The sequence below is a fragment of the Homarus americanus genome, unplaced genomic scaffold (genome assembly GCF_018991925.1).
Source record: "Homarus americanus isolate GMGI-L3 unplaced genomic scaffold, GMGI_Hamer_2.0 scaffold27052, whole genome shotgun sequence".
NCBI classification, from domain to species: Eukaryota; Metazoa; Arthropoda; class Malacostraca; order Decapoda; family Nephropidae; genus Homarus; species Homarus americanus.
The window spans coordinates 243864-269579 of record NW_024730165.1 but is presented as its reverse complement, the minus strand read 5'-3'; the positions used below and the strand labels follow the sequence as shown (position 1 = coordinate 269579).

General features: G+C 44.5%; 1 protein-coding gene across 3 annotated transcripts in view; it reads right to left on the bottom strand.

Moving 5' to 3' along the window:
- LOC121866906 (pollen-specific leucine-rich repeat extensin-like protein 2) overlaps positions 1–25716 on the bottom strand; it is a 63165-nt gene that overhangs the window by 23420 nt on the left and 14029 nt on the right. For all 3 annotated transcript variants that reach the window (XM_042366640.1, XM_042366641.1, XM_042366642.1), the window contains exon 2: positions 22941–23325. In XM_042366640.1, the coding sequence (XP_042222574.1) occupies positions 22941–23307 (367 nt within the window). In that variant the 5' untranslated portion in view covers positions 23308–23325. The remainder of the gene's footprint in view (positions 1–22940; positions 23326–25716) is intronic.

The following is a 25716-nucleotide window of genomic DNA, read 5'->3' as shown; positions in this document are numbered from 1 at the left end:
GGGGAGAGGAGGAGGTGTGAGAGGGGATGAGAGGGGTTGAAGAGAGGGTGGATGGGGTAGGGAGGGAAGATGGAGAGGGCGGGTAAGTGAGAGAAGGGGCAAGACTCAGGGGAGGAAGAAGAGGTTTGAGTGTAGAAGGAGGAAGAAGTTGGGAGAGAGAGAGGAGTGGAGGGAAGGAGGAGGAGTGAGGAGCGGTGGGGGGGGGAGAAGAAGGAAAGATGAGGAGAGACAAGGTGAGGGGGCTGGGGAGAGGAATGATGGGGATGGAGGACAGGGGTGAGTGCTGGGGAGAGGATCGAGGGCCTGGGGGAGAGGACTTGGGGAGATGCGTGGGTGGATAGGCTAAGAGAAGGGGAAGGTGAGGAATAGGACTGAAAACTGGGGAGAAGAGTGATGGGAATAAGGGACAGAGGTGAGTACTGGGGAACTGGGAGAGGGGAAGGGGGGGGGGAGAAGACTGCGAAGAGAGGGCTGGGAAGAAGGCTGGAGGACTTGGAGTGACGGAGAGGGGGTAGGGTAAGAGGGCTGGGGGCTAGGAGAGGGGCGGGGGACTCGGTGTGGCAAGCCGTTGTTCCTGACCTTTGACCGGAGATGACGTGATGGTAACAGCATCCCCCACCAGGGTTCTCTCTTTACATTAATTATGCACCAAGTTTAACCCAAATATAGTGAGGGGTGGTAACTTATACACTCCAGCCAGTTACATGAGTAAGTTACAGCCGATCATGAGTAAGTTACAGTCAGTCAAACATGAGTAAGTTACAGTCGATCATGAGTAAGTTACAGTCAGTCAAACATGAGTAAGTTACAGTCGATCATGAGTAAGTTACAGTCAGTCAAACATGAGTAAGTTACAGTCAGTCAAACATGAGTAAGTTACAGTCGATCATGAGTAAGTTACAGTCAGTCAAACATGAGTAAGTTACAGTCAGTCAAACATGAGTAAGTTACAGTCGATCATGAGTGAGTTACAGTCAGTCACTTCAGCAACTTACAGTCACATATGAGTAACATAACACACTGTTACGTTTGCTCAATGTCAGCAGCATCACCTTACGATCCGTTACAGTCAAAGGCGGCATAGTGTTACAGCACGTTACAGTGAGAGCAGCATCACTTTACAGTATGATACAGAAGTAACACATAACACTTAAGAGAAGCAAACACAAGACAAAAACAACCGAGTCTTAAATAAACATCTTCAGGTACAAATACAGGTGTTAGGTTAGGTTAGGTTAGGTTATGGTAAGTTAGATCAGGTCAGGTCAAATCACGTGGCAGTTATGGCACAGCAGCACCACTACCACTATCACCACCACCACTATCACTACCACTACCTCCACCACCACCACCACCACCACCACTACCACTATCACCACCACTATCACCACCACTATCACCACCACTATCACTACCACTATCACTACCACCACCACTACCACCCCGCTTCTGCACAATAATGACGCCAATAGACGAAAGCATTGTGAACTCTCTCTGCCACAACACCGCCTGTGATTCTGAACTCAGCGGCTCCTGTTGTGATTATCCAGAAATGTGAACTAAAGACCAGAGTTGTTCTCCAGATGAAGTGGTGGCAGCGGTGTGGGATTGTGAACTGAAGAAGAAGAACAGCAACAACAGGAGAAGAAAAACAGCAATAAAGACGAAGAAGAGGGAAGAAGAAGAATAACAACAAAATGGAAAACAACAGGAAAATAAGAGGAAGAAAAGGGGAGAAGATGAATAACAGAAGGAAGAAGAAGAATGGAAGGAAGAAAGAAGAATGAAGAAGAAGAAGAAGAAGAATGAAGAAGAAGAATAAGAAGATAGAGGACAAAGAAGAAGAAAAATAAGAAAAGACGAAGAACAACAGAAAGTGGAAGAGAAGAACAAGAAGAACAAGAACAATGAAGGAGATTGAAGCAACAAAACTCTTGAGATAATATCAACAGTGGTGGTAATAGTAACTGATGTAAACAAATAGTTATAGTTGTGGTAGTATTAGTTGGTTAGTAGTATCGTAAGTACCATTAGGAGCAGGAAGGATGGTGATTGTTGTTATAAAGATTGTTGTTATTATTAAAAGTAGCAGCGGCGTGTGGTCGTCGTGGGTGGTAGTAGTAGTGGTAGTGGTAGTAGTAGTGGTATTGATTGTTATTTCAAGATGCTCGTAGTAAAATTAAGTGATTGTTGTTGTTGTTGTTGTTATTGTTGTTATTGTTGATGTTACTAGACGAATTCATGATCACTAAATCATTCTGTTACTCGGAAAATAAATAATAAATAAAACCTCATACAGACGAGACAAAAATCTAAAATATTCACCAACGAAGAAAACAAAAACAAAAAAAATATTATGGCCACACATCACCTATAGGGACATTATTTATACATGAAATTCGACCAACTCTTCACAATAAACAATAAAAACATCTTTCACACCACCCTCCTCACACACCCCCCCCCCTTCCCCCCAAAATCGACAGAGATGAAAAAAGAAAAGAAAAGAAAGGAAATTAAAAAGAAAAGTGGACGCAACAGAACAAGGAATACAAGAAGAGGACTGAGAGTTTATACCCAGTGTGAGGCATAATATATTGGTGATGGTGGTAAGGTAGTAGCGAACTCAAGGTGAAATTACCACACTGAGAATTGGGTGCTCTGTTGCCCCCCCCCTCCCCCCACCCCTCCCCCGTCTCCCCCTCCTCTCTTCCTTTCTGTCTGCGTGTGTGTGTGGGGTGGGGGTTCTGTCTGTGTGTGTGTGTGTGTGTGTCTGTGTGTCTGGCTGCCTGTTGGGATGGTGTGAGTAGAATCGGCTTTTGAGGTTAGATAAGCAAGAAGAGGGTAGAGGAAGGAAGGAGACGTGAAGAGGGAGGGGAGGAGGAAGATAAGGATAGGGGAAGGAAGGGGAAGGAAGGAAGGAAGGAAGGAAAGAAAGAAGGAACCTTACTTGGGAGGGAATGGGAAGAAAGATAAGGAGGATGCGGGTAGGGAAAGAAAGACAGGTGGGAAAGAAGAAAGGAAAAGGAAGCGAAGAGGAGGAAAAGGAAGCGAGTAAACTTACTTCTATTGTCTAAGTAATAAGATATTTGCAACAATTCTCTACTTTTCTTCTTTTTTTTTACTGTATCATTAACTAAAAAATATTATATACTCTCACGTTGATTGAACTAACAACTGCCAATGATAATATATTTGACCCACATGACATAATCTTGCCTGCAGTTGTTAATATTATGTCATATAAATATAACACCAAAGTAACATGTTGTAATCCATATGATAGTACATGTTTATAGTATAATAATTCCTTGAGATAATTGTACAGTATATAATAGGTTCAGGCTCTCATTTAGGTCAGCCTTCTCACTGTTGTTATTGTTTACTTGGCGTTTTTATTTTTCGAGCTGAATAAACGATTTCATTATCAATAAGTCGTGGGGTCGTGCTTTGTGTGGTGGTCAGTTGTGGGTAGTGGGTTGTGTGGTGGTGGGTTGTGAGTCGTGTGTGGTGGGGAAATAGTCAGTCCATATATGTGTGAAGGAGATAGAGAAGAAAGTATGACAGGGGTGTACAGTTGCATGATGACCTCCAAGAACACACACACACACACAACTACTGTTCCGTCTTCCTCATGACAGGTTCTTATAATCTTCATCTGGACAGGTTTTGTGTGTGTGTGTGTGTGTGTGTGAAGGAGGAACAGTAACCATGTGTAAGTAGATTAAAGGAGTGAAAGTAGGAGGGAGTAAGTGGAGACGAGAGAGAGAGAGAGAGAGAGAGAGAGAGAGAGAGAGAGAGAGGCAGGACCCAAGCATGAGGGGAGGGCGCCTCGGGCCGGGGAGGTGTTAGGTATCTCACTAGGGAAGGACCGATCGCGTCTGTGGTTTGTCGAGGCGCTGTTTTCTTATCATATTTTGGCCATGTTGATGTTATGATGTATTAGAGCGCTTCAATAGGTCTTTAAGGGATGTTATGATGTATTAGGGCGCTTCAAATGGTCTTTAAGGGATGTTATGATGTATTAGGGCGTTTCAATAGGTCTTTAAGGGATGTTATGACGTATTAGGGCGCTTCAATGGGTCTTTAAGGGATGTTAGGATGTATTAGGGCGCTTCAATAGGTCTTTAAGGGATGTTATGATGTATTTCTACGCTTCAATGGGTATTTAAGTGACGTTATGAGGTATCACTGCGCTTCAACAGGTCTTTAAGTAACAAGAATAGTGGAGGAGTTTGTCTGAGGTCTGGTATCACACTAATAGCGATGATGAGAGAGAGAATCAGTTACATCTAACATGGTTTAACTTTTATACACTATTAAGTTATTCAATGTACACTAAGTATATCTAGTTAATGATATACAAACATTTACCTATTGTACTAGATATAAAATACTTCACACAACTATAGAAAATATAGTGAATAATACAAACGTCTTCAGTATAAAGTTTGAAATTACTGTAACTCACTATTTTTGTAATGTAGTATACGAGGTTTTATTCTGTATTTTTATAATCTATGGTAGAAGTTGTAATTTTAGTAAAGTTTTTAACAATCCCGATAATTAAATACTTGTAACGATATGGGAATAATAATTTTAATGTCATTTTTAATTTATTTTATGGGAAGATGAATGTCCAGGGTGTGAGAGGGGGTTAGGGGGAGGGTTAGGTGTGCTAGGGTGTGTGGTGTAGGTAGGGTGTGTAAGGAAGGGAGAGGGGAGTAGAGTGTGTTAGCGTGTAGTGTAGTGTAGAGGTAGGTAGGGTGTGCTAAGGTGTAGACTGTAGAGGGAAGGAGGTAGGGTGTGTAAGGGTGTAGATGTAGAAGGAGGTAGGGTGTGCTAGAGTATAGTGTAGAGGGAAGCAGGGTGTGCCAGGGTGTAGAGGGAGGTAGATAGGGTGTGCTAGGGTGTAGAGAGAGGTAGGTAGGGTGTGCTAGGTTGTAGACTGTAGATGGAGGTAGGGTGGGCGTTATATAAGCAGGGTCTCACTAACAACCCCAGAGTTCATTGTCGCTTGTTGCGTCTCGAGGAGTAACTTGACACTCTCCGCTTGGTGCCACGTCGCCCCTTGATTTTTGCCATATCCTAAGCCTATATCAAACCTAAATACCTCTATATAACAACCTATACACACACTCTAACTAATCCGAGTTTTAATATAGTCACAGTAGGAAGGGTTGTGATTCGTATTGGATAAAGTTCCTCGGGGGATAAAGTTTTGTCGTGTTTTTACAAGTTGGGAGTTGAGGCCCCAGGGCAGGTCAGCTTACATTAGTCCGGGTGTCTCGGCTTTCCACAGATTTCCATCTTATTGCTTTTTGTTAGCATGATTTACGGCAGATTAGTGTCTATCAGGGGGGGATACGAGACGGTGGCGTTTTCTTCTCCTTCGGTGTGGGTGAAATTTAAGGCGTTAGGTGTGTGGTTAATGAGAAGGAGTGATGCAACCTACCCGCACGTCCTCAGTCATCTCAGAAATCTTCAGTCACCTCAGAAATCCTCAGTCACCTAAGAAATCCTCAGTCACCCCATAAATCTTCAGTCACCTCAGAAATCCTCAGTCACCTAAGAAATCCTCAGTCACCCCATAAATCTTCAGTCACCTCACAAATCCTCAGTCACCTCACAAATCTTCAGTCACCTCACAAATCCTCAGTCACCTCACAAATCCTCAGTCACCCCCACATATCCTCAGTCACCCCATAAATCCTCAGTCACCCCACAAATCTTCAGTCACCTCAGAAATCCTCAGTCACCTCAGAAATCCTCAGTCACCTCACAAATCCTCAGTCACCCTCACAAACCTCAGTCACCTCACAAATCCTCAGTCACCTCCTCACAAATCCTCAGTCACCTCACGATCCCTCAGTCACCTCACAAATCCTCAGTCACCTCCCATCCTCGAATCCTCAGTCACCTCACGAATCCTCAGTCATCTCACAAATCCTCAGTCACCTCACGATCCTCACCTCACAAATCTTCAGTCACCTCACAACTACTAAACATTCGCTCCTTACATAATATAATCCGTGTAAAAGCAATTTTGGTGTTTGATTTCAGATTAAGAAATGTTTTGCTTATATTCTCCCTCAAGTGTTTACGAGAGAGAGAGAGAGAACAGGAGCCAAGGGAATATAGTTGCTATCACAAATATTAAGTTACCATGTTACTGCTCACCCTTATCTGAATCTCCTTTACGACTTTCACATAACTTGAAGGTCATTATTCCTCCCTCCCTCCCTCCCTCCCTCCCTCACCCCTTAAATAGGACCACATCAGCCGTAACATCATCTTCAACTCTTCTTATATTTCAAAGTTTAAAATTCTATTGTCTGGTCTAACGTTCCCGTGGCCTATTGTTCTTGAAGCTGTATATTATTATTTTTTTTTTAACTTTTGACGACTCCTGTGATAAACTTCAAATTATATACAGGATAAAAAATATATATATAAATAATGTTGATAAGTGTTGTATATCATTGTAATGTGGATAAATATTTATATAAATGTAGTTGGTGGAGAAAATAATTTATATGCGGAGTAACGAACGTGTAAAATAATAACAGCTGCTCGAGAATTGATGAGATAAAGAAACAAGAGAAGTGGACACAAACAAAGCAAAGACAACAACAACAACAACATCAATGAACATCAACAGCAGGAGGTTTTAGGGCTTAATATACAACAACAACAACAACAACAACAACTCAAAAAATCGGGTAACAACACCACCAACAAAAACATCAACAACAACAAATACAACAGGAGAGCACCAACACGACCAACAACAATAACAACATTCCCACAACCACCATCACCACCATCACCGCCACTACTACTAACACCACTACCACCATTAACACCACTACCACCAGTACACACATCACTCAGACAGGTCTTGGTGGTAGTATCAGTGGCATCTTTCTCCTCTTCTTTGGTTCATTCCTGCCCTCAGCGTCATCCTCTACTGGGCTAAGATTTCAACCGCCTTGCCGCCAACACCAGCTCTCGCGTTCGACCTTGTCCTCTAAAGTAACAATAATTACTTCTATCACGCGACACCTCCCAGTACTTACTCCTTACCCGGTACTATTGTGGGTGCGGTACTATTGTGGGTCCGGTACTCTTGTCGGTGCGGTACTATTGTGGGTCCGGTACTATTGTGAGTCCGGTACTATTGTGGGTGCGGTACTATTGTGAGACCGGTACTATTGTGGGTCCGGTACTATTGTGGGTCCGGTACTATTGTGAGTCCGGTACTATTGTGGGTCCAGTGCCAATCTTACACTGTCATCTTTATCATCACTTGCCATTTTGCTTTTATCTTCTATTTATTAATTTTTGTTATTATCTCTTCGTAAACACTTCTTGTCTACCTTCTCATCTTTTATATTTTCTTGTTTACATCTTTTGTTTACATCTTTTGTTTACCTTTTTAATATCGTGTTTAATCAACCTTTTTCACCTTCACTTTCTCATGTTTCTTGGTTATTGTTTACACTTAAGTTGGACACTGAAGGGGGGAAGTTAGGTCATGGTATCCTTTTCTCCTTCTCCACCTCCTCCTCCACCACCACTACCATTCCCTTCATCACCACCACCACCACTACCATCATCATCATCACCACTAACATCACCACCATTACTCATCACTCGATTATATATAAACAACTTTAATAAGATACTATCATAATTCACATCTCATTAATTTCCTATTGGCTGGTGATTACGGTGTTGTTAATGACTTCTTGTGTTTTTATTAATTCGTGATGTTTATATTAATCTGAGTACCAATGTTTAGTAATGTGTGTGTGTGTGTGTGTGTGTGTGTGTGTGTGTGTGTGTGTGTGTGTGTGTGTGAATATACAAGAAAATAAACCGATTATCTAAAAAAAATAATTAATCAGGACACCATACAGCATAAGTAAAGAGTTAAAGCTATACAAATATCCACGATGACACAAACACTAACTCACAAGGGTAAAATAAATAAAGCTCAACAAACTACAGCTTAGTAAACGTTCAGCTTAAAGTTCCATCCAGTGTCTTGTGATCACGTCTCTTACCTACAGCAAATGGATCACAGAAAGATAATCCAACCTTCTTTTACCTGAAGATTAAACACCCTAATACTACCTGACGGGGGTTAGGTTAGGTTAGGTTAGGTTTGGCTTGGTTAGGTTAGGTTTGTCTTCCTAACACTCTCTAACACTCCCTAACACACTCTAACACTCTAACACGCACTAGCAATCCCGACCACAAGCTAACACTCCTTAACACTCCCTAACACACTCTAAAACGTCCTAATGCTCTCTAACACTACCTAACACTCCCTAACATTCACTAACACTCTATAACACGCACTAACACTCTCACTAACACTCTTTAACACTCCCTAACACTCTCACTAACACTCTCTAACACTCCCTAACATTCACTAACACTCTCTAACACTCCCTAACACACACTAACACTCTCTCACACTTACTAATACTCTCACTCCCTAGCACCACCTAACACAAACTCACACTTCCTAATACTCTCTAACACTCTCTAACATGCATTAACACTCCCTAACACACTCACTAACACTCTATAACACGCACTAACACTCTCTAACACTCCCTAGCACCACCTAACACAAACTCACACTTCCCTAATACTCTCTAACACTCTCAACATGCATTAACACTCCACTTTTACTCACTAACACTCCTATAACATACTCCCACAATCTGTCATACCATTTCCTCACCCATCTCACATTCAGCTATATCGAGTTTCCCATTTTTCAGGGTTGCATCATCTTCTGTTGGCCACGTTTCCTCTCTCTCTCTCTCTCTCTCTCCCACAAGTCACCTCAGTCCGCCACCCCCCTTCTCTCTCTAAAATCACAGTAAATTGAGTTCAAATCTTCCTTGAATGACAGACATACACACACACACACACACACACCTCTTGCTACCGAATTATCACCCTCCTTGTCCACCACTACCACAACCACTACCACTACCACAATCACCACCACCACAACTACCACAATCACCACCACCACAACTACCACAATCACCACCACCACCACAACCACCACCACTGAACAAAATGTAAATTAAGAAGAATTCCTCATTGGCACTGGCATCCCTCAAGGGTAGAAAGTCAGCTACTGGAGCCCCTTATCTCGCCTACTCTCGTCTGTTCTCGCTTACTCTCGATTATTCTCGTCTATTCTCGTTTACTCTCGATTATTCTCGTTTACTCTCGTCTATTCTCGTTTATTCTCGCCCTTTCTTGTTTATTCTTGTCTATTCTCGTTTACTCTCGTCTTTTCTCGTTTACTCTCGTCTATTCTCGTTTACTCTCGCCCTTTTTCGTTTACTCTCGTCTATTCTCGTTTACTCTCATCTATTCTCACATAATGACGTTTATTCTCTCTTACTCTTGTTTACTCTCGCCTACTCTTTACGTATGTACAGTCCCCTTCACTAGTGCGTTTACAGGGACTCGTCATATAAACATTCCACAAATCATTATATTGAGATATTAGTTTTAATATTTTACTTTGATTCCATAGTATGTTTACTGTAGGTAGTTTCCTTCTGTCGAATGTAAACAAACACAGGACTGCCACATTTACACAAAACCTAACGAGCCCCTGTAAACGCACTAGTGAAGAGGACTATACCTTACTAGTTTCATCATGACGAGACCCATTCACAAAGAGTCACGATTTCACTGGCGTACCTAAGGGGAAGAATCTCTCACTAATACCTCGTATGTTTTGGTCTTAAGTACTTTACATGTTATACCTTATTTACATCACCTGTTATACATTATTTACATCACCCTTTTTACCTTATTTACATCACCTGTTATATCTTATTTACATCACCCTTTTAACCTTATTTACCTCACCTGTTTCACCATCTATTATACATAAATTACATCACCTCCTTTACCTTATTTCTAGCATATCATCTGTTTTACCTTATTTACATCCCTGTACAACTTATTTACACCGCTTGTTTTGTTTACATTAATTCTAACCACAGCAACACGAGCCAATGGTCTTTGATTACACGAAGTCTTTTACGAGGCTCTTAAGATAACTCCCATCCCCCCCCACCCGTGTTCCAGCAGTTGTTCATTCCAAGTCGCTTATCTCTCTCTCTCTCTCTCTCTCTCTCTCTCTCTCTCTCTCTCTCTCTCTCTCATTCTACATCTTCTTCGTCTCGTCTTTCGATGGAGAAGGAGGTAGTTTGGGTTATTTTGTTCCCTCCCTCCCACCCTCCCTCCTTTCCTACCTCCGGATCAGGTTTTTGCGAGCTCACAAAACATTATGAGAATTGAGGTCCTCTGTTGGTCGAGCAGATGGTGGATGTTTCGTATTACACGTAGAAGGAAGTAGCCGTGGGTGGGGTGGGGTGGGGTGGTCCTTTGGTGGAAATAGGGACGTCTTGAAGAGGAAGTAGATGCGTGGGAGGGAGGAGGGTCACGGTAGCAAGTTCTCGGGGTGTGGGGGGGTGTGGTAGGAAGATGATGTGTGAGTAAATCGTGAGAGACAGACAGAGACAATAAACAGAGAGATACTAAAGAACAGATAGTCATAAGGATACCCTCGATCCCTCATAAGGTTACAATTCACAATAATCTGAGCTATAAAAACAAAACCTTTCTGTAAAAAAAAATTCCTTTTTCTGCCTTATCCGTTTAATTTGTGTCATAGAAGAAAACAGATAAGAGGAGCAGAGACACAGACAAAGAACTATACCTAAGAATTCTATCGTGTGTGATACAGAGGAATGAAAGTACAGTAGCTATTATCAATAATGGTAATAACCAGAATTAAAATGTTATATTGTTGTATTTCATTCACAAGAGCCTGGGACTTGTTGGAATGAGGGTGACACAAGGTGGAGACACGTAGGTGGGTAGTAGGCAGCTATCAAACACGGAGGTACTAGCGCCTGGGTATTGTCTAATGGTAGACTCTGCTGCCATATGGCATCACAAAAATTGTGACCAAGTCCCAGGTTGCTGATCTAACTGACTTTCTGCCTCATTTACACACAATTGTAGGGTCTCAATTGTTTCTCTTATACTTTGACAACACAACATATATATCGTTTCTCACTCTTGGTGTGTTTTTTTTTCATTTTTTTTTTGGGGGGGGGGGGTCAAATAACTCCCCTCCCCCCGGCCCCGAGGTTGGTCGGTGACCTGTGCCTGGGTGGATTAATCCCGTAAAAAAAAAGTGTTTGAGAGACGTGGTTGAGGTTAAACACAAGGTGGAGGCTTTGACCATGGGCAAGGGACGTGGTTGAGGGAAGAGATCGAGGGGAAGACAAAAGCTCTTCTCGTATATATCATGCAGAGGGACAACCCAACTACAGGAGATCAATAACACTCAGATAGAATACAGAAGCAGAGGCAGCCTTCTGAGCCCGAACATATCCACAAGAGACTACTGCCACCGTGTCCACACCAGGAAGGAAACAGGAAAAAGGTTGAAAACAAAAAAGACCATACCTCTTTAACGCCCTGCCTGAAGAAATAAAACTATACCAATATTACCCGACCCTGCAGTACGTCTTCACCTTCTGAGCTCCACCCAAATACTAAAACTACAGGTGGTCCAGAACGAAGCCCTGAGAGTCGTCACAGGTCAAAGATACTCCTATAATAGAACCACAGCCGATACACAGAGAGTTTCTAAACCTCAAGAAGTCCATCGAAATGCTCGGTCTTAACCAGAACTCACTAATCAGGTCGGCGGTATACGAAATATGTCCTCAAGATGCCAGTATATGAGATGGGGCAGATGCTCTCCAGTGCCAGTGCCAACAAAGTGGTCAGCCAACCCGACAAACAGCTGTAAATTACCCACAATAACGAGCCAAATGCGTAAGTTCACCATGCTGTTAGTTGAGCTATAATCAGTAACAAGACAGTCAGGCCTTCAATGTCCGAATTATTAATCCTATTTCTCTCTTCATTTTCTTTCACCCAACCTAAAGTGCTGGTTCATTTGAGAGAGGAAGTGGTGTGTGTGTGTGTGTGTGTGTGTGTGTGTGTGTGTGTGTGTGTGTGTGTGTGTGTAATCTCGTGAGTTAAATGTTTCCTCGTAACTAAGAAAAGGAAATGGTTAATCTAACTTAGTCGTCCACTTAAACGACGATACAGTGTAGTTAGATGGAGTTTTGCGCTGACTGGGTGTTCCGAGGTGGGTGTAGGGAAGCTGATGGTGATGGGTGGAGAGGAGGGACGGATGTTGGATGGAGGAGGAGGAGGAGGTGGTGATGCACAGACATGGGTGGATGTGAGGTGGAGGGACGCAGGTGTTGCTGGGTGGAGGTGTGGGCGCAGGAGGTAGAGGTGAGGTGGAGGCGTGGGCGCGGTGGTCCGGGTGGCGTGTTGGCGGAGCGGGTCACCCGATACTTGGTGTCGGGTGGCGCCCCCCAGCCAGTCATTTATCTGTCACCCGCACCTGCCTGCTCCCTCCACCCCCCACCAGGTCACCCGCACCTACCTGTCCCCCTCACTCTCCACCAGGTCATCCGCACCTACCTGTCCCCCTCACTCTCCACCAGGTCATCCACACCTACCCGTCCCCCTCACCCCCACCAGGTCCCCCTCACCCCCACCAGGTCACCCCACACCCACCTGTCCTCCCCAACTCCCCACCAGGTCACCCACACACCTGCCTACCACCCCCCAACTCCCCTTGGGTCACCCACCTACCTGTCCTCCCCCCAACACTCCCACCAGGTCACCCCGCCTACCTGTCCTCCCCAACTCCCCACCAGGTCACCCACACACCCTCACCACCACCTACCCCTCCATCCCACACCACACCTCCCCATCTGCGTAGTTTCCCACAAGACTTTTTCACACTTAATAGACAGTTTCACATGAGACAGTTGAGGTATAACGTAGGAACCTTGCAAGGACTCCCACAGGCCCTCCTACCGTCTACCTTCACTTGATCCTCCTACAGTTAGCTTGCCTTCTGCCTCTTATTCTTATTATGGCTTTCTTCTTCGTCTTCTTTTGTCTCTGTTTCTAATGCTTCTCTGCCTCATCATATTCTTTATTCTCTCTCCTTTATCTCCTGACTCTTCTCCTCATCCTCCTCCTCCTCCTTCTTCTTCCCCTTCCTCAAGTCAGCATCCCCTTCAGCTGTCATCACCGGGTCACAGGTTCCCAGTCGTTCGAACCTAACCTAACTTAACCTAACCTAACCTAACCTAACCTAACTTAACCTAACGTAACCTAACGTAACTAACTGGCTCAATTTAACTACAACAAAGAGCAGACTTCTCAAAGGTTCGTCAATATTATTTTTTTCTCTGTCTTGCTGCTGGAAATAGTTAACGAACACCTGACTGGCTTACGTAACTCTCTCTCTCTCAGTAGCCTCCACCGCCACACTGGTGACTCTAAATTTACACCATTAATACACTCCAAGCGGTTCAGCCTCTCTCTCTCTCTCTCTCTCATTACTAACCTTGTCGCCGTCTTATGTACACAGTCCCCCCCCAACACACACACACACACACACACACAAGCCTCACTGACACTTCTACACGTTACTGCCGTCGAGGAAATATGCAGTGATACGAGGCGACACAAGTACTGTAAGAAGTAAGTGGGTGATAAACTTCCACTGACTAACACACTTTCGTAAATTGATTTCAAGTGTCAGCCATTATCCTGGATCAGCTCACCTTTGTCTGTTAGCTAAAGGTAAGGATGTGAGTCTGTGTTGTGTACTTATTGTGTATGGGAGAGAGAGAGAGAGAGAGAGAGAGAGAGAGAGAGAGAGAGACGAGGGAGGGAGAGGAGAAGGAGGAAGAGAAGAGTAGGAGTAGAAGGAGGAGGAAGGAGAGGTGGAGTAGGTGAGAGGAGAATGAAAAAAAAGAGATGGAAGAGGATGGGTGGGAAAGGAAGTCCAGTGGGTAAGGGGGATGGAAGGAAGGAAAGGTACAAAGTTCTCACATATTTATATCATCAGCTTACACTCCCCAAGTCGTGAGCCTGGTGGTGGTATATACGAGTATGTACACACACACACACACACACACACACGTATCTGTCACGCCACACACGTACTCATAATACTAACAGCAACCATTACCACCTCCTATTCTCTGGTGGAGCTTGGTGTAATAATAATAATAATAATAATAATTAACGGTTTATTGAAAGAGCATGGCAGCCGGAAGGCTGAAAATATACAATTACATAATTGGGGAATGGGTCTCTTGATTTACAAATGATGTACAAGTAACATAAGTGATACAAATATGACATATGATAATTAGGTGTTGATAATTTTTACAATGGTTGGGACTGGGCTGTTCTTGTAGCAATCAGTTCGTGCTCGTATGGGCTGGATGCGGTTGGGCGATGGCCAGGATAATGTTTTGAGCTTTTCTTTCGAGTTGAAATTGCCACTTTTGTATATCACTTGTGGGTTAATCGTCAATCTTTGCACTGTACTGTTGGTGTGAGGTTGTTGATAAATCCAGATGGGAAGGAGGAGACCAGGCTGGCAGCTGTCTCCATGGTCAAGAGACCACGGCCGCGTTAGCGGGCAGCGCCGACTACACACGTCCTTACCCTGTGTGTGTGTGTGTGTGTGTGTGTCAGATACAGCGACTAAAACCTGACACAAATTCTGAGACATAAATTATAAGGCCCAAAAGATGACACGCAAAATTGGTGACTCCAAACTCTACGACATAAAATCTGAGGCAAAAACTCGATGATTTACAAAATCTGTGAGACACAAAATCTGAGACACAGCAAATCTAAGATACACAAAATCTGAGACATCAACTCGATGACACACAAAATCTGAGACACACCATAGCTGAGACATACACCAAATCTACGAGACAATCCATCACGATGCCTTGAGAACGAAAAAGCTTCAGGTGTTTCTCAAGTTCAGTCCGCGAAGTACGAGGGGAAGTAATTAGATTCACTTTATTATTAGCATATGGACCTGACTGCGGAGGTGGGTGTAGGTGTCTAATAGGGAGTTGGGGGAAGGGGGATGAAGGGAGGCAGGCAGGTGAAGCAATTTATCATGTTCATTCACGCCGTAGTAGGGGGAGAAGGAGGAAATAAGGAGGGGAGGAAGGATGAAAAAGAGAGAAGGGGAAGAGAGAGGAAGGGGGGGGGGATAGGGAGCCGTTCATCACGTTCATTCACACCGTAGTAGGGGAGACAGAAGAAAGGTGAAAGGGAAGAAGGAGGGAGAGGAAGAAGGGATGGGAAGGAGAGGGAGGAAGGGGAGCAGCCGTTCATCACGTTCCCTCACACACCAGCAGTACCTCAGGTGAACGTGTGGGGTAGTGAGAGGTGACACTTAATTGACGTGACACTCCGGAAGACGTTCACTGTTTATGAGACAACACTCTCTCTCTCTCTCTCTCTCTCTCTCTCTCTCTCTCTCTCTCTCTCTCTCTCTCTCATCCTTGCCATCGTCGGCCTTATCACAAAACTGTCCCTTTTATCGTGCCAATTAAACCTCGTCTATCACCTGTTATCTGTTGCTGGCACCTGGGGAACACACACACACACACAAACATATATGTATGTGTGTGTGTGTGAGAGAGAGAGTGAGAGACAGAATGAGAGTGAGAGATTGTGTGTGTGTGTGTGTGTGTGGGTGAGTGTGTAAGAAAGAGAGAGAGGAGAGAGAGAGAGAAATAGAGAGAATGAAGAGAAATATAAAGAAAGAGAAAAAAGAAAGAAAAAAAGAGAGAAAGAGATAAAAATACAAAATTAAAGAAAAGAAAAACATTCAAAATAATTATCTCCTTCAAGTCAGCTTCGTTCACTGGGTACATTAATTTGTAGATGGTATCACTTTAGGTATCAACCCAGACTATGGCTGATGGTGGTGATGGTGGTAGTAGTTGTTATTGGTAGTGGTAGTAGTTGTTGTTGGGAGTGGTGGAAGTTATAGGGATTGTTGGTGGTAGTGGTGGTGATGGTGGTTGATGGTGGAGATGGTTGGTTTAATAGTACTTACTTATTAACCAAAATCTTACAATATGAGAGAGAGAGAACAGCAAAAACAACGAAAAGCTGAAGTCATGCTAATAATGAGATGCAACAGACCCGTAAAACACACAAGACCATAACTCAGTAGAGGATCCACCAAGACGGGAACAACACCTAGAAAAAAAAAACATTACGTCCCCAAGAATCTCAGCAGTTCCCTCTCCTAAAGCGTTTCCGGCGATGAAAGATAAAGTCAAAATGAATGAAAGGAATGACGAGGGAAGATAGAAATAAAAGAAGGGATGAAAGAAGGAAGGAAGAAGGATGGCAGACGATGAAAAAAAAGAAAAGAACCACAAGAATGACACTTCACTTCCGAGTAAATAGTGATGACATGATAGTGTGGAGTTTTGGCACAGGGGGTCCGACGATGTACTGTGGTAATATACGATTAGAGGAGTTACCCCTATAATGAGGAGGTAAATATATATTAAAAGGGTAAATATTTGTGGTATTTAATGTGATTTTGATCCGGATAGACAGAGAGAAACAAACTGACATACATACAGAGAGAGAGAGAGAGAGAGAGAGTACAGAGAGAGAGAGAGAGAGAGAGAGAGAGAGTACACAGAGAGAGAGAGAGAGAGAGACAGTAGAGAGATAGTCAAACTGGGTAATGGCGCACACAGATAGGCATAAAAGAGAGAGAGTCGACCACCTGGGCTCTCCTCCTCGTCAGAATTAATACATTACATACTTCTGGCGACGACCCGAGACGCTTGTGGTATGTGGAAGGCGTGGCTGTGAGGCGTGGAAGAGTAGAGGGCGCGTGCTGGGCGTGGGTGGCGTGATATGTGTGGGTGGTGATGGTCGGGTGTGCTAGGCGTGGGTGGTGGTGAGGGAGATTGTGATATGTGTGGGTGGGAAGGAGAGGAATTGCTCTCTCTCTCTCTCTCTCTCTCTCTCTCTCTCTCTCAGTAACAATGAACAGAGTCACAGAAGAGAGAACTTGAATCATAGAGTGAGCGAGTGAAAATGAGGCAAGCACCAGCTCCATCCATCAGCAAAAGGAGATAATGATGACAGGTGAGGGAGGTGCCAGGTGAGGAGAGGTGCCCGGTGAGGGGAGGTGCCAGATGAGGAGAGTGCCAGGTGAGGGGAGGTTGCCAGGTGATTGGAGTGCCAGGTGAGGAGAGGTGACTGGTGAGGGGTAGTGCCAGGTGAGGGAAGAGGTCAGGAGAGGAGAGGTGCCAGGTGAGGGAGGTGCAGGTGGGGAGTGCCAGGTGAGGGGAGGTGCCAGGTGAGGCAAGGGGCCAGGAGAGGAGAGGTGCCAGGTGAGGGAAGTCCCAAGTGAGGGGAGTGCCAGGTGAGGGGGAACGACAGGTGAGGGGAACAAGTGAGGGGAGTGTCAGGTGAGGGGAACGGCAGGTGTGGGGAGTACCAGGTGAGTGGAACGACAGGTGAGGGAAACGACAGGTAAGGGGAGTGCGAATTTATTGAATAATTATTCTCTTGACAGCTTCTCTCCCAGGCTCGCTGACTCCCTGATACATCACCTGCTCTCTCTCTCTCTCTCTCTCTCTCTCTCTCTCTCTCTCTCTCTCTACTACCGAACGTACAGAAAAAGTACTTTGTTGGGCTCACAAGACCTATGTGTGGGAAAGAAAGAAAGAAAGAGAAAGAAAGAAAGGGAAAGAAAGAAAGAGAGAAAGAGAGAAAGAGAGAAATAGAGAGAGAGAGAGAGAGAGTATTTAACGCCTTAAGTTACACACAAAAAAGAAACATAAATTTGACCCCAAAATATAAATGAGAAAAAATACTTAAATAAACACCCCCTTAACGTACACTTCTTGTTTACCATTGTCTGTGTACCTGCACTGTGTATGTACGTTGTTTGTATACATGTACACTCTATGTACACTGTATATCTGTATTGTGGGTGAGTGGTAATGGTTGTGGTGGTGGGTGATAGTGGTGGTGGGTGGTAGTGAATGTGGTGGGTGGCCAAGTGGAAGTAAGGTAGCCGAACTGTTGGTGGAGTGATAGTTGGTGGGTGGTAGTGGGTGGAGGGTGAACGGAATGTGGGTGGAGGGGCCAGCCGAGGTGAGGTACTTGTTTAGGTGACGGATGGAAACAGCTGGTCATCTCCTTCTCCGTCACTCCTACCCTCTCCCACATAGTCCCTTCCCCCTCACTCCTACCCTCTCCCACATAGTCCCTTCCCCCTCACTCCTACCCTCTCCCACATAGTCCCTTCCCCCTCACTCCTACCCTCTCCCACATTGTCCCTTCCCCCTCACTCCTACCCTCTCCCACATAGTCCCTTCCCCCTCACTCCTACCCTCTCCCACATAGTCCCTTCCCCCTCACTCCTACCCTCTCCCACACAGTCCCTTCCCCTCACAGATGGGGGTTAAGTCAGTGTACTCAAGAGGTTAATTCGTACTCAAAGGTTTAATCATGGTACTCTAGGTGTCAAGTCATCGTTGTCAATGTACTAAATCATAGTTAATAGAGGATCAAGTCATCGTACTCAAAGGGGTTAAGTCGTATTCAAGAAGGTTCAGTCGTACTCAAAGGGGTTAAGACGTACTCAAGGGGGTTAAGTCATACTCAAGAAGGTTAAGTCGTACTCAAGGGGGTTAAGTTGTACTCAAGAAGGTTAAGTCGTACTCAAGGAGGATAAGTTGTACTCAAGGGGGTTACAGGAGACGGGAATAAAGTGTTCACAGCCTCTGTTTACGTCTTGCTTGGCCCTGGCAAGGTCAGTCACCCCTTAGTAAATAAACAACATTTTTTGGCTATAAAGCAAGTCAAGTGTTGGTTAAATGTTGTATTTTTGGTTGTTAAGACATTGGGTGTTAACTTAGTACATTGGTTGTTAACTTAGGACATTGGTTGTTAACTTAGGACATTGGTTGTTAACTTAGGACATTGGGTGTTAACTTAGTACATTGGTTGTTAACTTAGTACATTGGTTGTTAACTTAGGACATTGGTTGTTAACTTAGGACATTGGGTGTTAACTTAGGACATTGGTTGTTAACTTAGGACATTGGCTGTTAACTTAGGACATTGGTTGTTAACTCAGAACATTGGTTGTTAACTTAGCACATTGGGTGTTAACTTAGGACATTGGCTGTTAACTTAGGACATTGGTTGTTAACTTAGGACATTGGTTGTTAACTTAGGACATTGGGTGTTAACTTAGGACATTGGCTGTTAACTTAGGACATTGGTTGTTAACTCAGAACATTGGTTGTTAACTTAGGACATTGGTTGTTAACTTAGGACATTGGGTGTTAACTTAGGACATTGGCTGTTAACTTAGGACATTGGTTGTTAACTTAGGACATTGGTTGTTAACTTAGGACATTGGTTGTTAACTTAGGACATTGGTTGTTAACTTAGCACATTGGGTGTTAACTTAGGACATTGGATGTTAACTTAGCACGTTGGGTGTTAACTTAGGACATTGGTTGTTAAGTTAGGACACTGGTTCGGGAGGCGAGGGTCCAGTGTCCTAATTATAGAGATTTTGTTTGCAAGGACATAATGTACAAATCACCAGCCTCTCTCTCTCTCTCTCTCTCTCTCATGGCTAATCACGCCCTCCCCTCCACCACCACCATCAGAACTAGTTAATGACCCTCAGGGTAATACAGGTGCCACTTCGTCTTACCCCCTCACCCTGGCAACCCACCTTCCCCCCTTCAGATTTTAGCACTGTTACCACAATCCCTAGACGTTATGTCACTGTTACTATAATCCCCTTAAAATTTGGCACTGTTCCCACAATCTCTAGAAGCTATGGCACTGTTACTATAATCCCCTTAAAATTTGGCACTGTTACCACAGTCTCTAGAAGCTATGGCACTGTTACTATAATCCCTTAAAATTTGGCACTGTTACCACAATCTCTAGAAGCTATGGCACTGTTACTATAATCCCCTTAAAATTTGGCACTGTTCCCACAATCTCTAGAAGCTATGGCACTGTTACTATAATCCCCTTAAAATTTGGCACTGTTACCACAATCTCTAGAAGCTATGGCACTGTTACTACAATCTCTAGAAGCTATGTGGCACTGTTACTAATATTCAACTACGTCAGTCACTCAGTTCGACAGTCAGTCAGTCAATTATTACTCAGTCAACCAGTCAGTCACTCGGGAAGTCAAAAGAGGAAGAGGAAAGGGTAGCACAAGTGGGAAGGAGGAAGGGGAAGGTAGCATAAGGGGGAAGGAGGAAGGGGAAGGTAGCATAAGGGAGAAGGAGGAAGGGGAAGGTAGCATAAGGGAGAAAGAGGAAGGGGAAGGTAGCACAAGTGGGAAGGAGGAAGGGGAAGGTAGCATAAGGGAGGAGGAGGAGGAAGGTAGCCTAAGTGGGGAAGGAGGAAGGGAAGGTAGCATAAGGGGGGAAGGAGGGAAGGTAGCATAAGGGAGGAGGAGGAGGAAGAAGAGGAGGAGAAGAAGGGTAAGAAGAGGAGGAAGAAGAAGAAGAAGAAGAGGAGATAGACGAGAGAGAGAGAGAGAGAGAGAGAGAGAGAGAGAGAGAGAGAGAGTCACACGTATATTGTTGACCATCGAAAAGGTAAACACAGTCCCTATTATTATGTTTATACCGTAACCTAACCTAACCTAACCTAGCAAAATAACACCCCTACCCTGTGGCTACACCCCCAACACCCACACTATACACCCTCACACACCCACTACACCCCCACACACCCACTACACCCCCAACACCCACACTATACACCCTCACACACCCACTACACCCCCACATCTCACTACACCCTCACGCTGCTGCTACATCTCAAAGTGGCTGCAAAACTTGGCGGGAAGGATGACAGGCGAAGCTCGGAAAGTAAATACCAAGAGGTCGTTTTTGCCTCACCTTCTAAAACAGCCGACACGACACCCGAGTAAGACCGCCCTACCGAAACACAAAACTGCCGCACACACACACACTTTAAAAGGGGGTTGCGTGTGGGAGATAAGACACTTTAAAGGGGGTTACGTGGGGGGAGATATAAGACACTTTAACATAAGTATAGTGTGTAGTGTTGGGGGTGGTGGGAAAGGGGTTAAGTACTCCTAACACTCAATAGAATTTTTCTCTATATTAAGTCAGAAAATACTCAACAGTATTATTTACGTAACAGAAAACTTAGACCCGGGTATTTATAATCTAAAATATCTGATACATTTGACAGTAGTTAGTATACGAGGATGATGAACATACACTTCTGAATTTCTACCGTAAACCAAGATGGAGTAAATATAAAAAAACAAGACATTAAAACACACCTGTAAGTTCTAAAATGTAATTAAAGACCAAGATAAGGTGTTCAAGGGTCGCCGGTGCCGTACAAATGACCTCCAAAATCGCTGATATGGAAACCCTGCGACAAATATAGTCATTAAATGAATTCATTTGGCGGGAGTATCGCGCCCTCTGAGCCTGGCGACGCGCCCACCCCGCCAAACACAGACCTCCAGGTGGGCTATTACGGCTAATTATTTCTCCACCCGCTAGAAAGATGGAGGTAAACGGATGGGGATACACAGGTGGAGGAGATTATGAGAGAGAGAGAGAGAGGGGAGAAGAGATATAAAAAAGGGAGGAGAAAGAGAGACAGAAAGAGAGAGGAAGTAGAGAGAGAGAGAGAGAGAGAGAGTTAGCAGCCAGTAGCCACAGTATACACTTTATCTTGACGATGTATCTAAAGTATCTCTTCAAAGGTGATTAGTTTCAAATAGTGAGACACGTGTTGACTACTGCCACGTATCCACCAAGATCTGTCAAGACCCTGATCCTAAAACTATGTTGCAAAAATTCACGACTTGGCAACTGTCTCTCTGTAAACATTGAATTTGATATATGTTCATTTTTGTCTTATTTTCTGTTCGGATAGCACCTCCGCGTGTCTGGCGTAGAATACTACTACTATCACCACTCATTAATCACTCTCACCACCACCACTGCTACCTCCTACCACTAACTAACCACAAACACCACTTCCCCACACCCACTAACCACTACAACCACGAATCATAACAATACCACACACACACACACACACACACACACACAACACACACACACACAACACACACACACACACAGTTATTACCCATCATGGTCACCTCTTCACAACACTTCATCTCCCGGCTGTTAGTGACACTTTTGTTATTTTTTGAGGAAATCTGAGTTACCTGAGATTAATATTATAGTGCTCCAGCTTACGTCTTTATAATATACACCAGTTTTATCTCTCTCTCTCTCTCTCTCTCTCTCTCTTTCTACCAAGAGTTTGTGTGACGTCATTGTTACAGGTAGCATGCTTACTTATATACAAGAACTCCTACTGTCTTGACTCTCCACCTGACCCCCGTACACACACCCCCAGTTCAGGTACACTGTTAATCTATATACAAACAAAACACTGAAATGTGATAACCTTAGTAATTTAATAACTACGGCTGAGTTCTAATGCTACAGTGTTCGTCAGATTTCTATTTTTCCTTCCAAATGACTAAAGATTAAAGTCGAAAGGAGAATTACTCACACACACACGTACAGTACACACACGTACAGTACACACACGTACAATACACACACACGTACAATACACACACACGTACAGTACACAAACGTACACACTATTTACTGAACAATAACACGCCTTACTGAAAACAATGTCAACACAGATAAAGACGTCACCCAAAAAATTCCCAACCCAATACTTATATAAATATACCTTAACAAGATTTTACGTCTATTACTCTTCACAAACTTGAAGTCCAGACAAAAACCAAATAATATAATATTCATAGTCACAATTTACCCGTGACCGGAGATCGGATAAACCGGATACATGGTTAAAACAAATGGATAAAACAAATAAACCGGAACTTACCGGATTTGGGCGTGCTGCCTCGAGAAGACCCGGATCCCTGGTCAGTTTTACCGGGACTCACAATACTGTGTTCTAATTGGCCAGGAACAGGCATGTCGTCGGAATCTAGCGAATCACCATCGTGTTCGTGATCTGAGGGATGTTGTTGTGGGCTGTGATTGGTGGAGTGTGTCGGGCTGTGTTGTCGTGGTTGCCGAGAGGGACTGTGGTCGGGGGGTCGTGCTGGAGGGCTAGTGGTGGTGGTGGGGTGTGGTGGTGGTGGGGGTGGTGGTGGTGGACTGTGGGTGGTGAAGCGGTGGAGAGACAGGCCCAGGGTGTCACGGCTGTCCACCTTGCCGTACCCATACAGGCCGAGCAGTTCATTCATCGCGGTTTCGGCGAATTCCTGAAATATGGAAACAAAGAATTAACATCACGAACAACAACAATAACAACACCAACAACAACAACAACACCACCACCACCACCAACAACAACAACTGAAGTAGTAATAGTGATAATGGTACACTACATTACACAGTTGGTCACACACACACAAACACACAGTACAGGTATAATAACACCTAAACCAGCTATCAGATGGGACAGGTATATCTTCCCATTATCTTTGTATATATACCTGCAAACCCGGGAGGTAAAAGAGGTATATATATGATTGAATCCTTTATTACCTACAAATCAACGGAGATATTTATGCCTCCCCACGGTCATTGGTATATACGCACATCAACATGACATTTGAACACGATGCTGAGGTATACTGATTGAACAAGACACCGCTAATTGCTCCACATGTTCACCTGGTTTTGAACTATACTGTGGGATAGTTAATCTGTGCTCTCCTTCCAAGGTATCAGCTTCGTCATCATTATCGTCATTATCATCATCACAGCAATTATCTTCTATAACAGTCCACAGCTGGTGAAGGTCTGCCACAGCTGGCAAAGGTCTACCACAGCTGGTGAAGGTCTGCCACATATGGTGAAGGTCTGCCACAGCTGGCAAAGGTCTACCACAGCTGGTGAAGGTCTGCCACATATGGTGAAGGTCTGTCACAGCTGGTGAAGGTCTGCCACAGCTGGTGAAGGTCTGCCACAACTGTGGTCTCTACACAGCTGGTGAAGGTCTGCCACATATGGTGAGACCTGCACAGCTAATTTAATCTGCCCCAGCTGGTGAAGGTCTGCAGCTGACAAGGTCACTGCCTGGTCAGAAAGATCTGCCACAGCTAGTGAAAAGGTCTGCAGCTGTGAAAGATCTCTACAGCAAGGTCTGCCACAGATAGGTGAAAGGAGTCCTGCCACAGATGGAGGTCTCACAGCTGTAAGATCTCACCACATATGTTGAAGATCTATGCAGCTGGTGAAAGTCTGCCCAAGCTGGTGAAGGTCTGCCATAACATCCAGATGAGATGTGGATAAATGACTTGGACTCCTCAAGCTGATTACCTGAGACCAGCCTCACTTCCCTCCTCCTCCTCCTCCTCCTCCTCTCCTCCTCCTCCTCCTCTCCCCTCCCAATCTCCTCCTTCTCCTTCTCCCGTCTCACCCTTCTCCCCTCCCATCACCCTCATCCTCCTCCTCTTCCTCATCCTCCTACCCATCTCACCTCCCCCTACCCGTTTCACCTCTTCCTTCTGCTTCTGCTCCTTCTTCATCAATAACTTTATAAGCCGTCCTATGCAAGGGGAGAAAAGGAGGGTGAAGGAAGGAGGGAGGTAGAGAGAGCTTGGAATGAAAGAGGGAGGAGAGAGGGAAGGAGAGAAGAATGGGGGAAATAAGAGAGAGGGAGAAGTACTCGAACAAGGAGCAGGGGAGGTGAAACAGAAGGAGGAGATGATGGAATAGAAGAAAGAAAAAGAGGCGGTGGAACAGCAACAGGAGGAGGAAGGTGGAGGAAGGGAGTGAAGAGGAGGAGGAGGAGGAAGGGAAAGAAACAATGGTACAACAGCAAGAGGAGGAAGGTGAGGAGAAAAGGGAGGAGAGATGTGAGGGAGGAGAGAGGAAAAGGAGGAGGAATAGAGGTTGGAAGGAGGAAAAGGAGGGAGGAAAGTGAGGAGAAACTGAGGGAGGAGAGAGGGAGAGAGAGAGAGGGAGGGAGGAGTAAACTCGACCTCTCCTCCACCCCCCCCCCCACAAGATATATATTTTCTCCATCAAATAGGCAATATGATCCTCAGCCGCGCGATGTTTCAAATTGGACAACCTGATATGTATCCAAGCAGGACGAGCCTTAAATATAATGGGAGCAGCTTTTCAGTAATAACAGTTTAGCGATCCGATGACTCGTGGTTTAAGGCCTTTACTAGGTTGGGGGTCAGCTATTGTTGTGGTGGTGAAGGTATGGTGAAGGTATGGTGTTGTGGTGGTGGTGGTGTGGTGAAGGTATATAGTATTATGGGTCTTCTGAGTTGAGGGTCTGACTACATTGTAGTGGTATAGGTGAAGAGTGCGATGTTGTGGTGGTAGTTATGGTGAGTATGGTGCGTAGTGTGCCAAAGTTTTACTAAGTTGAAGATTGCTATTATTTAACAATAGTGATATTATGTTGAAAATGCTGTAACATAGTGTTGTGGTGGTGAAGGTATGGTGAAGGTATGGTGTTGTGGTGGTGTTACTGAGGTCTTTACTAGGTTGAGGGTTAGCTATTGTTGTGATGGTGATGGTGAAGGTATGGTGTTGTAGTGGTTGTGGTAGTGGTAAGATGGTGGTTGTGGTGATGGCTATGATGTGGTTGTGATGGTCATGTGGTGGTTGTGGTGTTATTGATTATGGTG